The sequence below is a fragment of the Microcaecilia unicolor genome, chromosome 3, assembly GCF_901765095.1.
Source record: "Microcaecilia unicolor chromosome 3, aMicUni1.1, whole genome shotgun sequence".
NCBI lineage: Eukaryota > Metazoa > Chordata > Amphibia > Gymnophiona > Siphonopidae > Microcaecilia > Microcaecilia unicolor.
Window position 1 is genome coordinate 401,240,925 of NC_044033.1, and position 18,396 is coordinate 401,259,320.

Sequence of the window (18,396 nt, forward strand, 5' to 3'; positions counted from 1 at the left end):
CCCCCAATTGTACACCACTATAATACCCTTATAAGTGAAAGGGGCACCTATATGTTGGTACAGTGGGTTTCTGGTGAGTTTTGGAAGACTCAAAGTTTCCAACACAAGTGTGACAGGTAGGGGGAGGTATAGGCCTCAGCCCACCTATCTACAGTGCATTGCACCCTCCACTACACTATTCCAGGACCTTTGTGCTGCTTTAATGGACCTGGTTATAGCACCTGAGGCTGTCATAGAAGCTGGTGAGTACTATTTTTATTCTTTTTTTGGGGGGGGGAGGAGAAAGTCAGTGACCACTTGGGAAGTAAGGGGGGCCATCTCTGATTCCCTCTAGTGGTCATCTGATCATTTAGAGCACCTTTTTGTGTCTTATTAAAAAACAGGTCTAGGCCAAACATAGAAGTTTTCACCACACGCATTTTGGTTTTGTTCCATTATGTGTTGGGCATGCTCGAATCCTGCCTTCAAAATGCCCCTGACATGCCCCCTTGAGATCTGGATGCATTGCAGATGAAATGCATAGATATACGTCTGCAGAACAGGTTTCAAAAATACCATTTTGGATGTTTTGAGAACATATTCATCCAAATGGTCCTTTATGACACTTTTTGGATGTTTTTCTCTTTCGAAAATGAGCACCAAGGTCATCCAATTAAACCAGCAACTATGGATATACTGCACTATGGGCCTTATTCTATAAAGTTTATGTTCCTAAATTTATGCTATATATATACAACAGAATGCATTAGCCATGATAGAGGATATTCTGGATCATATGCATTTATGTAGTCAGCAGATTTCACTACTAAATAAGATGGCAGTTATGATTATCCAAAAAATTATTTCTCATTTAAAGATACATTTTATCTCCAGATTAAAAGAATGGCAATGGATGCCACAGTATCACCCACCATTGCCTGTTTATAAATGGCTCGGTTCACATCTAAATTTGCCTATACATGAGGTTAAATTAATAAATAAATTGAAACAGGTTTCAAACATGCAATAAAGAACAAGTAGCTATTACAAGCCATACAAGTTGTGTTAAATAATACCAAGTCCATTAGCTCAAAAAGAAATCTAGTCTGCCCCAATTTGATTGTCCTTTAGATTGTAAGCTCCTTTGAGCAGGGAGTGTCCTTCCTTGGAATGGAGGAGTGGCCTAGTGGTTAGAGTGGTGGACTTTGGTCCTGGGGAACTGGGTTCAATTCCCACTGCAGGCACAGCCAGCTCCTTGTGACTGAGTTTGATTCCCGGCACAGGCAGCTCCTTGTGAACTCTGGGCAAGTCACTTAACCCTCCATTGCCTGCTGCATAGAGCCTGTCATGAGTGGGAAAGTGCGGGGTACAAATGTAACAAAAACAAAACAAACTCTGGGCAAGTCACTTAACTCTCCATTGCCCCAGGTACAAATAAGTACCTGTATATAATATGTAAGCTGCATTGAACCTGATATGAGTGAGAAAGTGCAGGGTACAAATGTAATAATAAAAAAATTGTACAGCACTGTGTAACCCTGGTAGTGCTTTAGAAATGTTAAAGTAGTAGTAAAAAAAAAGACTTCAGAAGCTCAGTATTATGTCTTGCTAACAACACGCTGGACTAATGGCTGAGCAACTTCCTCATAAATCTTTTTTAAAACCTCCTTTCTTTTTATGTCTTTATGTTTATTTTAAATATTTTAAATCATTTTATATTGAGAATATAGGAACATAAGCATTGCCATATTGGGATAGACCGAAGGTCCATCAAGACCAGTATCCTTTGTCCAACAGTGGCCAATCCAGGTCACAAGTACCTGGCAAGATCCCAGAACAGCAAAACAGAGTTCATGTTGCTTATCATAGAATATGCAGTGGGTTTTCCAAAGCCCATCTTACTAATGGCTTACGGACTTTTCTTTTAGGAAATTATCCAAACCTTGTTTAACCCTGCTAATCTAACTGCATTTGCCACATTTTCTGGCAACAAATTCCAGAGTTTAATTACACATTGAGTGAAGCAAGTGGAGTGGAGGAGTGGCCTAGTGGTTAGGGTGGTGGACTTTGGTCCTGAGGAACTGAGCTTGATTCCCACATCAGGCACAGGCAGCTCCTTGTGACTCTAGGGCAAGTCACTTAACCCTCCATTGCCCCATGTAAGCCACATTGAGCCTGCCATGAGTGGGAAAACACAGGGTACAAATGTAACAAATATATATATTTTTTCTCTGATTTGTTGTAAATGTACTATTTAGTAGCTTCTTTGTGTGCCCCCTAGTCCTAGTATTTTTTGAAAGAGTAAACAAGCGATTCACATATACCTGTTCCATTTCAATCAGTATTTTATAAACCTCTATCATATCTCCTGTCAGCCATCTCTTCTCTAAGCTGAAGAACCCTAGCCACTTTAGCCTTTCCTCATAGGGAAGTTGTCCCATTATCATTTTCGTCACCCTTCTCTGTACCTTTTCTTTTCTTAAACCATTTATTCCTTTGGTATTTGGGAAGGTAGTGTAAATTACTCAACCAAATTCAAACTCAAATAACTTTTATAAGTAAACATTTTTTTAAGTAGCCTACATTGAAAAGGAAGGAGTAGTGACAGCACACCAAACTACACACTGTTGCCACCCCTAGTAGCAAACTTCCATTGATTTTCACCACTGTCATCATTGTTACTTAAAACTTTTAGTATGCTTAAAGTATGCCTCCTTTAGTACACCACATAGAGAAGCTTGCAATTTTTTTTAAAACTCTGCAATACATGTTAACTTATTAAATGTTCAATATTATTTGTGTCAGTCTGCTTATACCACCTAATACAGGTAATCTAAAATTACTGCCTTATCATCACCAAAACAGCCAGTCATTTTAACCATGCTTCCTCTCTCTTGCTATCACTGTTAGCTGTATATGCATAACCTAGAAGACTTGTTGTGGTGTGCACTTCACATTCATAGAAAGCTCAGGCCTTTCTGCAACGATTAAAGTACCTCAGACATTTCCTGATAAAGATGCTTTGGCTCTTCTCTGATGCAGGACTCTTTACAACATACACCATGCTCTTCTCTGGGTGTTCCTTTGCCAGACTAATACTGAGAGTCTTGTTATCATCTAGTAGCTGGTAGATATCAGTTGTCGATACCACCTCTCCATTGCTGTTTTTCCAGATGTATTCTTCAGCTGCATTGCTGGTCGCATTACAGGTCAAGATGACAAAGCCATTCTCTACTCTGCAGGTCACTGAAGGTTTATTCAGAGGAGGAAACACTCTCAGCTGAAACATCTCAGTGTGATACCGGTAGTCCCTGCATCTTCTTCCGTTAGGTTTGTGATGGTCAGTTTGCCAGAAGTCTTATCAACTTTAAATCTTGCTTCATAGGCAGGATAAACATGGAAGCTTCCAGACTCCAATTCAGCAACTTTCTTGTACCCTTTCTTCCACACAATTTCTGCTTCCAAAGGCTGACAAGGTTGTAGCACGATCTCACCACCCTTTTCACCATTGATATAATCGTCTTGTGCCATAGCGGGCAGGGCTGCCAACAAGAGCTGGAACAGGAAGGTCTGGAATTGTGGCCGCATGACGGCGGTGACAGTCACGCAGGTGATCTGGGCTGAGAGTTGCCAACCAGCAGCGAGTAAGCATGAGAGGAGAGAGTCGCTGCCTTCCCACGCTTGTTTTCTTCTCATCAAGCGAAATTGTATCCCCTGAGCATTTGCGCCAGCTTCTGTGATCAGGGTTTTTTTTTCACCACCACTGTACCCGAAACGAAAGTGAAAATTGCAAAAATCTGTTTCCGGTTCAGCCCAGGCAGGCTGTTACGTCTGGGATTTCCCACAATCTCTTCTTCAGTCTCAGCACAGCCACAATACGAACATGTGAGGTACTAGAAATATAATTTCCTTTTTTTTTAACCACTTTGTGCTTTTAATAAACATCCATTCAGTAGAAAATTGAGAAGTTTATGAAATTATAAAATGATCATGAGTGTTGCTGTTTTCTCCTTTTATAAGTTTCCAACAGTAGACTTAGCTGTACTAAACTTTGTGATGAGGAGATTGAAGAGGATGAACCATTAACATGCTGGGTGCCTGGGTCAGTTCCCCAGAATCCTCTCTGTACTTTTTCTGATTCTACTATATATTTTTTGAGATGCAGTGACCAGCACTGCACACAGTATTCAAGGTGCAGTTGCACAATGGACTGATACAAAGGCATTATAACATTCTCAGATTTGTTTTCCATTCCTTTCCTAATAATTCCTAACATTCTATTTGCTTTCTTAGCCCCTGCTGCACTTTGAGCAGAAGGTTTTAACATATCATCAATGACACCTAGATCCTTTTCCTGGGCTGTGACTTCTAGTGTGGAGTCTTGCATCATGTAACTATGGTTTGGGTTCCTCTTTCCCAGATGCATCACTTTGCAGTTGCTCACATTAAAAGTTATGTGCCATTTGGATGCCCAGTCTCCCAGTCTCATAAGGTCCTCTTGCAATTTTTCACAATCCTCTTCCGATTTAACAACTTTGAATAAGCAGAGGCCCCAGCACAGACCCCTGAGGAGCCCCACTATCTACCCTTCTCCATTGAGAATACTGACTATTTAACCCTACTCTCTGTTTTCTATCTTTTACCCAGTTTTTAATCCACAATAGGGCAATGCCATCTATCCCATGACTTTCTAATTTCCTCAGGAGTCTTTCATGAGGCACTTTGTCAAATGCCTTTTGAAAATCCAGATACAAAATATCGACCGGCTCACCTCTATCTACATGCTTATTCACCCCTTTAAAGAAATGTAGTAGATTGTTGAGGCAAGATTTCCCTTCACTAAATCTATGTGGGTTTTGTTTCATTAATCCATGCTTATGTATATGCTCTGTAATTTTGTTCTTTATAATAATTTCTACCATTTTGCCCAGCACCAACATTAGGCTCACTGGTCTATAATTTCCTGAATCACCTCTGGAACCTTTTTAAAAAGTTGACATTATATTGGCCACCCTCCAATCTACTTTTACCATACTTGATTTAAAAGATAAATTACATATTAATAACAATACCTCTGCACAGTGGCGTAGCAAGGGCGGGGCAGTGGGGGCGGTCCGCCCCGGGTGTCAGCAGGTGTGTGTGGGGGGGTGCTCCGCTCCCATTGCTCCCACCCAAAGGGCCGCCGGCACTGCAGTCCCCACCTGCCTACCAGCTTTGTCGACAGACAACAGCCCTCTTCTCCTGCCACCACCATGCCTTTAAAAAAAATGTGTGAAGCGGCATCACAGGCAGCTCCTCGCGTCTGCCCTGCTTGTAAAAGAAGCAAATTTCTTCGTTGTTGTCATCGGGCCTTTCCTCACTGTGTCCCGCCCTCCTCTGAGGTAATTTCCTATTTCCATGAGGGCGGGACAAGGCCCGACAATGATGAGGAGATTTGCTTCTTTTACAAGCAGGGCAAACGCGATGCACTGCCTGCGACGCTGCTTCACAGATTTTTTTTAAAAGGCAGGGTGGTGGCAGGAGAAGATGGCTGTCGTATGTCAACGGAGCTGGTAGGCAGGTCGGGTCGGGTCAGGGGGGGGCCCAGATGGGAGAAGGGGGGAGGGGAGGGTGTTCTCACATGGCTCTCTCATTCTCCCTGTCTTCTCAGCTCGAAACCTTGGGGTCATCTTTGACTCTTCTCTCTCCTTCTCTACTCATATCCAGCAGACCGCCAAGACCTGTCGTTTCTTTCTTTACAACATCCGTAAAATCCGCCCCTTTCTTTCTGAGCACTCTACCAAAACCCTCATCCACACTCTTGTCACCTCTCGTTTAGACTACTGCAATCTGCTTCTTGCTGGCCTCCCACTTAGTCACCTCTCCCCTCTCCAATCAGTTCAAAACTCTGCTGCCCGTCTCGTCTTCTGCCAGGGTCGCTTTACTCATACTACCCCTCTCCTCAAGTTGCTTCACTGGCTCCCTATCCGTTTTCGCATCCTGTTCAAACTTCTTCTACTAACCTATAAATGTACTCACTCTGCTGCTCCCCAGTATCTCTCCCCACTCGTCCTTCCCTACACCCCTTCCCGTTCACTCCGCTCCATGGATAAATCCTTCTTATCTGTTCCCTTCTCCACTACTGCCAACTCCAGACTTCACGCCTTCTGTCTCGCTGCACCCTACGCCTGGAATAAACTTCCGGAGCCCATACGTCTTGCCCTATCCTTGGCCACTTTTAAATCTAGACTGAAAGCCCACCTCTTTAACATTGCTTTTGACTCGTAACCACTTGTAACCACTCGCCTCCACCTACCTTCCTCTCCTCCTTCCTGTACACATTAATTGATTTGATTTGCTTACTTTATTTTTTGTCTATTAGATTGTAAGCTCTTTGAGCAGGGACTGTCTTTCTTCTATGTTTGTGCAGCGCTGCGTATGCTTTGTAGCGCTATAGAAATGCTAAATAGTAGTAGTAGTGGTAGTAGAAGGGGGAGGGGAGGGGGTTCTCACATGGGAGAATGGGGCTGGAACTGGGGTCTGAGAAGGGGCCATGAGAGAAAATGGGGGCCATGCCTGGGGCTGATGGGAAAATGGGTCTGGGGCTGAAAAGGGGGGCCCTAATGCAAGGCATGTGAATGAAGGGGCTGGAACTGGGGGCTGAAAAGGAGGGTAGGTGGGATAAGAGGGCTAGTACTGGGACTGGGGGCTGAAAAGGGGCAGGGGCTGAAACTGTGGGGACTGATTGCTGAAAAGGGGACAGGGAGAAGTGGCTGGGGACTGAAGCTTGGGACTGGTGGGAGAAAAGGGCTGGGGCTGAAACTGGGGACTGGTGGGATTGTGGGGCTGAAACTGGGGGCTGAAAAGGGGGGCAGGTGGGAGATGTGGGCTGGGGCTCGAACTAGGGGCAGGTGGGATAAGGGGGCTGGAACTGGGGGCTGAAAAAACGGGGCAGGGAGAGGGGACAGATCCTGGATGGAAGGGGGATTGAGAGGGAGGGCAGACTCTGGATGGCTGGGAGAGGGAGGGCAAATGGTGGATTGAAAGGGCAGACAGTGGATGGAAGGGATAGAAAGGGCAGACAGTGAATGGAAGGGAAGGGAGAGAGGGCAGACAGGGGCAGATGGTGGATGGAAGGGGCAGAGATAGAAGACAGATGTGGATGGAAGGAGCAGGGGAGAGATGGCAGACATTGGATGGAGGGGACAACAGAGGTCAGACACTGGATGGCAGAGAGAGAACGAAAATAGATGCTGGATGGAAGGAAGACAGTGAAAAGAAGATGAGGAAAGCAGAAACCAGAGACAACAAACTGTAAATAAAATATATATTTTTATTTTTTTGCTTTAGGATAAAGCAGTATTGTAGCTGTGTTAATAAATGTTTATAATAGAACATGTAAACAAGGTAATCTTTTTATTGGACTAATTTTAATATATTTTGACTAACGTTCGGAGAACCAAACCCCCTTCCTCAGGTCAGGATAGGATACTGTAACAGCACGATTCTGTATTGACCTGAGGACGGAGGTTTTGGCCTCTGAAAGCTAAATGTATTAGTCCAATAAAATGGTATTATTTTATTTTCTATATTTGTTTTATTTCTATTTGTTAATTTGTAAAGTGGTGATTGGTACTTATTAGTTTTTTCAAATTTACATCTGCTGTCTTTATATTTTGCACAGTACTGGGGGACATTTTCTGTTTCTGTGGTGTTGCATTGTATGCAGAGTCTGGCATCTTGGGGGTTCAGTTTAATTTTTGTCTAAATAGAAAGTTTATGATTACTTATTCTATAGTGGATTAGGGTGTATCTGTGTTTGTGAAAAAGACATGGTTTTCAGTTGGCATCGACTGCAGGATCGACGATCTGTACTATTCTGTCTGGTTTTGTTTTACAATAGGTGAATTGATATTCTAGTGCTCACTGTAGTGTTTAAGATGCTTTCCTTTTCTTTGTGTGACTCGTAGAAATGACTGCTTATGGTATGGTAGAATTGCTCTATAGGTCCTGAGTGTTCTGTATTCTCAGCATGCCTAGTACAGGATTTTGGAGGGGGGTATTAAAAAATGACCAGCCCCGGGTGTCAACTACCTTAGCTACGCCACTGCCTCTGCACGTTCATTTTTCAATTCTATCAGTACTCTGGGATGTATGCCATCCAGTCCAGGTGATTTTCTACTCTTCAATTTATCAAATTGCTTCATTACATCTTCCATGTTTACAGAGATTGTTTCAGTTTCTCTGACTCGTCAGCATTGAATATCATTTCTGGCTCTGGTATCTCTCCCAATTCATTTAATCTCTCCCCTATTTTTTGAACAGCATCCATGCCTGATGTAAAATTTTGACTGTTGCAGCTGCTCCTCTAATTTTTTTTTTTTTTTTTACTGTTCGTCTCATTTTATCATAGTCTCTTTTCTGAAAGTTAATTGCTAATGTATTGGATTTCCTGTCTGTACTTACTCCAGAACTGATATCAATTCTGATCATATTATCATCACTGTTATCAAGCAACCCCATCACCATTAACTCCTGCACCAGTTCATATGCTCCACTAAGGATTTGGTCTAGAATTTTTTTCCCTCTTGTTGGTGGTTCCTGAACCAGCTGCTCCATAAAGCAGTCATTGATTTTGTCAAGGAATTTTATCTTCCTAGAATGCAATGATGTTACATTTACCTAGTCAATATTAGGGTAATTGAAATCACCCGTTATTATTGTGTTGCCCAGTTTATTAGGCTCCCTAATTTCTGATAACATTTCTACATCAGTCTGTTCATCCTGGTCATCATCTGGATATTTATCTATCTTCAAAGTATAATGAAAGAAATGTATCCAAGTGAAGACTTTTCTCAAAGTAGAATACAGCAGGCACTTGTTCAAACAGCCAATCAACTCAGTATGTCACCCTTTCACTTTGTGCTTCATCAGGAGCGGCATTAATTTTTGTCTCAAAAGCCATACTCATAGAAACGTTTGCTTCTTGTTCTTCCACTGCTGCCTAGCGTGTTGTTAGAAGGACATAATATTGAGCTTCTGAAGTCTTTTTTCCTCTGATCAAATGTATTTTTGAACTAATGGACTTGATATTATTTAACTCAACTTGCTTGGCCTATACATGGGGGTCACAATTTAGCAGAATTATTAAATAGGGCATGTGCAACAGTTGAAAACAAACAGCAGGGTAACAAATTGCCAATTAGCCCTACAAACAAAAGGGCCCTTTTATTAAGGTGCATCAAAAAATGGCCTGCGCTGGTGTAGACATGAGTATGGGATGCGCGCAGATCCATTTTTCAGCACACCTGCAAAAAAAGGCTTCCATTTTTTTAGCCGAAAATGAATGTGCGGTAAAAGGGAAATTGTTGCGCATGCATTTTGGGCCTGAGACCTTACCGTCACCCATTGACTTAGCGGTAACGTCTTATGCATTAACCGGGTAGTAATCGTCAGCACATGTACAATGCCAATTACCACCCGGTTAGCACCGCGTGCTGGAAAACTTTCCAGCACGTGTAGCGGATGCAAATAAAAAATGAAATTACCTCCCAAGCCACGCGGTAGCCAGGTAGTAGCTCAAAACTGACGTGCGTGGGATGCACATACGCACCTACGTGGTTTAGTAAAAGGGTCTCATTTGTGCTGCAACCAGGAACAGGCAGACAGTTTTGACTGAGAAGTCATACAGACTACAATTCCAGCCAAGGGATATGCGGGATCAAATGTCCCTGCTCCTTATGGTACATAGGACAGTCCTAATTTAAAGTCAAAGTGTGTATAGCAGAACATCTAAATCACATATGGAATCCATATATATAAGCTCCATTGATAGAACATAGGATTACGGCACAATATCAGATTACAGATTTACGTTTCATTGTTCTCATTCAGGTTATAATTCAACAGAGAAGTAATATTTCCAAGATCTTATTAAAGACAGAACAAATATTGTTTTATTTACAGAAACAATTAGCCCGAGGGAACTGAATAAGGAAACCAAATGGTTATTGCTTTAAGACATCCAGCAGGCATTATACTGGTTGGCAGGAGCCTAAGGAATTAGTAAAGAGTGCATGTTATGCTCTTGCTTTGGAACATTAGAGAAAGGTTTGAGAAAATGGAGAGATCCCTTTATCTGTTGCTATAAAATAGCTCGTTTAATATATAAAGGGTAATTTATTGTGTTATTTGTAAGTTTAATGGTAAGATCTATCATAAAATGAATTAGTAATTTTAAATTTTCATTTTCAGTCTTATCTTCTGAAGACGCGTCAAGTGAAACATTGTGCTATGTTGAGATTGGGTAATTAGTACACAGTTTGTAAGCACTGGACTTTCACTATATGCACAGAGAAGTCACAGTTTTTATATGCCTCAGTCACAGAATTGGAAGATTAGTGCAATATCAAAGGAACCATTATTCAGATAAGTTCCTCTCATTTTGCTTTTTAAGCTTGTTTTTTTAATCTTTATTAGACAATGGACTGATTTGTAAACTGTTCATTTACAGAAGGGCAATTCTGAAATCGTGCGATGATTGAAAGGTATGAATTTTAGCCTGTGGCTGTCAGTAAACTAGTTCGGAGCACCTTCACTTACAATTTAGTTAATACTTAAAGTGGGGAATTTATTTGTGAGTTTTCCATTAAATAAAAAAAAATACATACTTTCCGTATCACAACTTGCGCATGATCATAGGTTTAACGTGTACAGGGACTGTGAAACATTGTGGATTTGAAAGGTGCCCCTCTAGAGGGAAATTTTATAAAGTCATTTTTACATGTAAGGGGTAATATGTGTGCATAAAATGGTTCAATAGCATCGGGTGTACAAGTATGCAGAATGACATGCATTCATGTACATTTACTGTAGGTTTTGCTGTGTTATAAAATATGTTAATCTGAATGCATACTTTCCAACTTTACATTTAAAGATTTACAAATTTCTGTGAGCAGGTATAAATGCCCACAACTGCATTCAAGGCATGAGTTTTGCCACTTAGGCTAGTATTTTATAAAGACAGTAGTAAAAAAGGCCCGTTTCTGGAGCAAATGAAAAGAGCGCTAGCAAGGTTTTCCTCCCCAACCCCCCTCCCTACCCCTTCGTTGTTGTGAAGCCACTGACGCCATTGCTCCGCACCTCGTCAACGCACCTTCATCACCTTCGTTCTGAAGCCACTGACGCCATTGCTCCGCCCTCGATGTGTGACGTCATTGCTCTGCCCTCAATGTCATCACATTTGACGCGAGGGCGGGGCCCAGAGACTTGGTGATTTTGGTGGCTTCAGCACCACAAACCCTTCATGAAGGAAGTGACGTCAGTGGCTTGGCTTCAGTGACGTCAGTGTCTTCAGAACGTTGAGGGTGAGTTTTATTATATAGATAAGCCTACGTGTCTATATAAAATAGTGCTTCATTTGGCACCTATTTGACCTCTTAACTTCGGTGCCCTGTTATAAAACAACCCTCTGTAGGTACAAAACCAAGGACTGTCCACCTAACCAAAATCATTATTAAATCCAAAATGAGGTATGTTGGTATCTAGACAATAGGTAAAGAACATAAAAACCTGAAATCCTTAGATAACAAGAAAACAAGATACTTAAAATTCCCGTTCATGTTAGGGAAATCTTTACTTAAAAGGAAATTCATTATCTTGCAGGTATTGCTTTTTCTCGTGGAAACAACTGGAAAACAATGAGAAGATTTACCTTGTCGACTTTAAGAGATTTTGGCATGGGAAAAAGAAGCCTAGAGGAAAGAATCGCTGAAGAATGTAGATTTTTGATACAATATTTTGAACTTCAAAAAGGTAATTTTATATTTGCTGCTAGAAATGTGTTTTGTATATAACTCCCCCCCCCCCCCCTCCATTCTTCTCCCTTTTCTTGAGAAGGAAATTGTGCTTACCACTCTGGTATCAAAAATTACCTCAAAATTCCAAAGGTTTATGAAGCTTGGCTCCTTAATTATCTCTCGCTGTATACACAATTTTTTCACTACCCCCCGGATTCTATATAATGTGATTACTACTACTACTACTTACTACTACTTAACATTTCTAGAGCGCTACTAGGGTTACGCAGCGCTGTACAAATTAACAATAAGGATGGTCCCTGCTCAGAAGAGCTTACAATCTAAAGGATGAAATGTCAAGTTGGGGTAGTTGAGATTTCCTGAGAAGAGGTGTAGTGATTAGGAGCCGAAGGCGACATTGAAGAGGTGGGCTTTGAGCAATGATTTGAAGATGGGTAGGGAGGGGGCCCGGCGTATGGGCTCAGGGAGTTTGTTCCAAGCATGGGGTGAGGCGAGGCAGAAAGGGCGAAGCCTAGAGTTGGCGGTGGTGGAGAAGGATACTGAAAGGAGGGATTTGTCTTGAGAGCGGAGGTTACGGGTAGGGACGTAAGGGGAGATGAGGGTAGAGAGGTAAGGAGGGGCTGCAGATCGAGTGCATTTGTAGGTGAGTAGGAGAAGCTTGAACTGTATGCGGTATCTGATCTGAAGCCAGTGAAGTGACTTGAGGAGAGGGGTGATATGAGTATATCGGTTAAGGCGGAAGATAAGATGTGCGGCAGAGTTCTGGATGGACTGAAGGGGAGATAGATAGCTAAGTGGGAGGCCGGTGAGAAGTAGGTTGCAGTAGTCAAGGTGAGAGGTAATGAGAGAGTGGATGAGAGTTCGGGTGGTGTGCTTGGAGAGGAAGGGGCAAATTTTGCTAATGTTATAGAGGAAGAAGCGACAGGTCTTGGCTATCTGCTGGATATGTGCAGAGAAGGAGCGGGATAGGGGAGGAGGACGAACCATGAGAGTGTACTCTGAAGGTACGATGGGAGAGATAAGAGGAGAACCAGGAGAGGACAGAGCCCTGGAATCCAAAGGAGGACAGTGTGTCAAGAAGTAGGTTGTGATTGACAGTGTCAAAAGCGGCGGATAGGTCGAGGAGGATGAGGATGGAGTAGTGACCTTTGGATTTGGCAAGGAACAGGTCATTGCAGACCTTAGATAGTGCCGTTTCTGTCGAGTGTAGGGGGCCAAAGCCGGATTGAAGTGGATCGAGGATGGCATGAGAGGAGAGAAAATCAATGCAGCGGCTGTGAATGAGGCGTTCAAGTATCTTGGAGAGGAAGGGTAGGAGGGAAATGGGGCGGTAGTTGGAGGGACAGGTAGGGTCAAGTGATGTTTTTTTGAGGAGTGGTGTGACCACAGCATGCTTGAAGGTGTCCGGGACAGTTGCAGTGGAGAGAGAGAGGTTGAGGATATGACAGATGGCAGAAGTAGTCGGCCAGAGATTGAGGAGAGAGTGAGGGGGGGGGGGGGGGGGGGAAGTTGTTGGATTATTTGTAGTAAATAATTAGCAGATTTTTATACACACAGCTTCAGCTTTAGAAATGTTAATTTCTTTTCTTCATCTCTCTCATACACCCCAGAATAATTCACTGCTGAGTCACTTTAAAGTTGAAGTAACAAAACATCTGTTTACTCACAGTTTGTAGTTAGATTATATTCAGACAGGCTTATATATACATAATACTATACATTTGGATTATCAGCTCTTTCCATGTGCTTAGATGGTAATGGATGCTCACACCATAGATCCTCTCAGCTTAGGAGAGATCATGAGCACCATGTGCTGTGCCTAACCCCCACAGGAAGTTGCATAGGTGTGACCTCTCTAAGTAATTCACATCAGAGGTCACAGAGTAATCACAGAGACAAACATTTGTGACAGGCAATGCATGTAAAATACAATACATTCCAACAAACCCCTTCTCATGCATAACTGTCATGCAATTATTAATTCATACAAAGTCCAAGCTTTATACGCAGATTCACAAAACGTTCTCTGGGTAACGGTTTGGTCATGATGTCAGCTGTCATCTCACTGGTGTGACAATAGTGTAGACTGATGACCCCTTCTTTCGCCAGCTCTCGCACGTTGTGGTATTTCGTTGCGATGTGCTTGGTGCGTGACTGAACCTTGTCATTCTGTGACAGTCGGATGCAGCTCTGATTATCTTCCATTAACTGGATTGGTCTCTGTTCAGCTATTCCAAAATCCAGCAAAAGTTTTTCAATCCACATCAGTTCTCTGCATGCTTCTGATACAGCCACATATTCAGCTTCTGTAGAAGACAGACTCACAATACTTTGTTTATGACTGGCCCAAGAAATTTGTACATTTCCATACATAAACACATATCCACTTGTGGATTTATAATCAGAATGATCTCCTGCCCAATCTGAATCACAGTAACATATTAGTTTTGGATTACTATTGGCTGAAATCTTTAATTTACAATCAATGGTACCTTTTAAATACCTTACCATCCTTTTAACTGCAGTCCAATCTGATTTGGTAGGTGAGCTGACCCTTCTGCTCAAAATTCCTACTGCATTTGCTATATCAGCCCTGTATGTGGTAGTCAGATATAAAAGCTTACCTATGGCTGATCTATATTGGATGTTATCTGGTAAAGGTTCTCTTACTGTTTCATCCTTCAGAAAATCAGTGATCATGGGAGTGCTTACAACTTGGGCATCTTGCATACCTAAACTTTCAATAAGCTCATTTATTTTCTGCTTCTGGCTTAGAAGATAAGAACCATCATTTTGTTTCTCAATTTCTATACCAAGATAGTATGACACATTACCAAGTTCTTTTATCTCAACATTCAGGTTTAAATATTTTACAATGTCCTTGTACTCTTGCTCACTTTCGCTTGCAATGAGCAGATCATCAACAAAAGCTAAAATGTATGCATATTGTCCATTTCTGCACCTAGTGTACAAGCATTTATCTGCTTCACCTTGCTTAAATCCTAAATTTGTCAATATTTCATGCAATTTGTCATTCCAACATTTTGCACTTTGCTTTAATCCATAAAGACCTTTGTTTAATTTATACACTAGCTGTCTTTGTTTTGTATTTATGAAACCTGTTGGCTGTTCCATGTACAAGTCTTCAGTTATATCTCCATGAAGAAATGCTGTTTTCACATCAATGTGGTTGACTTGCATGCCTTTTGAGACTGCAATGCTCAGAAGTGTTCTGATTGTCGTGTGTTTCACTACAGGTGCAAACACTTCATCAAAATCTTCTCCATATTTTTGAAGATATCCCTTTGCGACTAATCTGGCTTTATACCTTTCCACTTTTCCTTGTGCATTCCTTTTTAACTTGAATACCCATTTGCATCCTATAGCTTTCTTGCCAGGAGGTAATTTTGTAAGAATCCAAGTATTATTTTTATCCAATGCATCAATTTCTTCTTGTGCAGCTTTACGCCATTCAGCAGCTTCTTCTGCTGGCATTTTCTCAATCTCATCCCATGTTAAGGGCTCTTGAGCTTCTGCTGACTTTGTTAGGTAAGACAGTCTTGGGGGTGGAACACCTTTGTTTTCCCTGGATGAGCGTCTGACAACAGGTTGGTCTGACCTTTCCGCATCCTCTAAATCTGAGAGTCCTTCTCCAATTGATTCCCCTTCTCCAACTGTACTGTCTCCTGCGATGATCCTTTCTGTGTCTGCTTCCTCTGCCTGTTCCTCATTAGATACAGATGAGTTGCTTTCAGACATCTGCCTTGGTATGGCATTTATATACACTGGCATGTCTATTATGGTTCTAGTTTCATATTCTGGATGATAAGGCTCATCTGGGATAATCCAGCCTTTATCAACCCTTTTGTTTTCATCAAAATATGTAACATGTCTTATGCCAACAATGCCAGTTTTCAGATTCAAAATTCTATATCCTTTGTGTCCTGGAGCATAGCCAACTAAAATGCCCCTTTCTGTTGTGGAATCCAGCTTATGCCTTCTTTGCTTTGGTACATGAGCATATGCTGTACTTCCAAATGTTCTTATGTGTGACAGGTTTGGCTTCCTACCATGCCATGTCTCATGTGGTGTGCGCTCAGCGCCTTTAGTTGGCATTCTGTTTTGTAGGTACACTGCTGTGAGAATGGCTTCCCCCCATAGTCTTTTAGGGAGATTGCTATCTGACAGCATACACCTGGTCATTTCCACAAGTGACCTAAATTTTCTCTCTGCAACAGAATTTTGCTCTGGTGTATAAGCTACTGTTGTGATATGTTGAATGCCTTCTTATTCTAGAAATGTGCGCATGCTTTGTGAAGTGAACTCACCACCATTGTCGGTCTGAAGAACCTTTGGTTTTCTTTCAAATTTATTGCTCACCATGGCTACGTATTTCTTCAGCATGTCTGTGACTTGACTTTTTTCTTTCAGCAAATAGGCCACACAGTATCTAGAGAAATCATCCAAGAATATTAGCACAAATCTGTTATTTCCCAATGATGGGATATTAAACGGTCCACATAAGTCACTGTGTATTAAGTCCAGTACTTTATTACTCCTATTTCCTGTGTATGCAGGAAATGAGGGTCTCACACCTTTTTGAGTAACACAGTCTATGCATTTCTCCATTTTACCAGTACCTGCACTGATTTGAATGCCTGTGGCTAGTTGCCTACTGTAAAGATCCTGGATCACCTTAAAATCACGATGTCCCAGGCGGCGATGCCAGATTTCCAGACTACATTTACCATCATTCTTCCTTACTTGCGCCATATGTGAGGCTTCACCTGAAATGCTCAGTTTATAAACATCATTATGCATAAAAGCTTCAGCATACACTTCATCATTTTTAGAGATTGTGCACTTACTGTTTTCAAAATGAATCGCAAATCCCTTCTTATCTAATGTAGATACACTAAGCATATTGCAAACTGCTTGGGGAATATACAAGACATCACTTACAGGAATTTCTTTAACTTCATTAGACACTTTGCATTTTAAGAATCCAATGCCTTTTGCTTGGATCTTAGCAGTCCCTGCGTTTGCAGTTTTAAGAATACCTTCTTCTAGATACATTTCCTGAAAGAAATCCTTACAATTGGTTAAATGGCATGTGCTCCCCGAATCCAAAATCCAAGTACTTTCATTTGAATTATTATTTACCATAGTCAAAGATTTTTCTGCCATTAGAAAGCCCTTATGTTTATCATTGTCTTTCATACATTTCCTGGTTGGAGAATTCTTTTGTTCCATTGGCTTAGGTGAGCTAGAGGGAGTGTTTTGTGTTTCCTTACACCATTTAGATATATGTCCCTCCTTTCCACATGAGTAGCAAATCAGCTTGCCCTTGGGTGGAGTTTTCCCATAGCTCCGCCTTCCTCTGTTCTTTGCCAAGAAATTTGTTTCATTTCTCTCTGACTTGCTTTGAGAACACATCTCCTCAGAATCATTAATTATGCATTCCTGCCTCAGTTTTGATGCTGCCTGTTCAAAAGATTGCCCTTCAATGGCTTCATTTACAGACCTAAAAACATCAAACTTCTTTGATAGTGAGGTAAAAAGAAATGCTCTTTTCAATGCATCACACATGGGAATTCCAGAAAGTTCTAACTTTTGAAATGAAGACATAAGATGCATAATGTGATCATTACATTTACTTTTATCCCTTAATTTGGTTTCATTCAACTCTGCCAACCAAATTGGTTGCTGTTTTGCATATGTAATTGCATACATAGTTCTCAGTTTATATAAAATGTCCTTTGGTGTATCTTTTCCCTCCACTAATATGGCTTGTTTCTCTGAGAGAGCTTCCAAAAACATGCACTTCACATAATAGTTTGCATTGTCCCATTCAGCCATATTTTCAGCTGTTCTGTTTTGGTCTAAGCATATATTTAATTTCTTTGCTTGAAGGAGACATATGAATCTTAGTTCCCACTGCTGATAATTAAATTCAGTTAATTTAGGCACCTTGAGAGAGTGGAAAAATGGTGAATTTCCTCCCTCAGCCATTTTCTTAGCCTTCTGTCTGGTGTGTGGGGGGAGAGAGAGACAGACTGAATCTTTCTTTTAAAACTTAAGAGAAAAAGGTGTGGCTTTTTTTTACTGCCTGGTAATATTTCTCTTCTTTTTCAATTCCTGGCCTGGGCCCATAACCCTTTTGTTGGATTATTTGTAGTAAATAATTAGCAGATTTTTATACACACAGCTTCAGCTTTAGAAATGTTAATTTCTTTTCTTCATCTCTCTCATACACCCCAGAATAATTCACTGCTGAGTCACTTTAAAGTTGAAGTAACAAAACATCTGTTTACTCACAGTTTGTAGTTAGATTATATTCAGACAGGCTTATATATACATAATACTATACATTTGGATTATCAGCTCTTTCCATGTGCTTAGATGGTAATGGATGCTCACACCATAGATCCTCTCAGCTTAGGAGAGATCATGAGCACCATGTGCTGTGCCTAACCCCCACAGGAAGTTGCATAGGTGTGACCTCTCTAAGTAATTCACATCAGAGGTCACAGAGTAATCACAGAGACAAACATTTGTGACAGGCAATGCATGTAAAATACAATACATTCCAACAGAAGTGGAGGGCACTTTGAGGAGG

General features: G+C 41.4%; 1 protein-coding gene across 1 annotated transcript in view; it reads left to right on the forward strand.

Annotated features, from left to right (window-relative positions):
• The window catches only part of LOC115467069 (cytochrome P450 2K6-like), a 97,207-nt gene that overhangs the window by 31,935 nt on the left and 46,876 nt on the right, over window positions 1–18,396 (forward strand). The window contains exon 3 of the mRNA XM_030198747.1: window positions 11,623–11,772. Within this exon, the coding sequence (XP_030054607.1) occupies window positions 11,623–11,772 (150 nt within the window). The remainder of the gene's footprint in view (window positions 1–11,622; window positions 11,773–18,396) is intronic.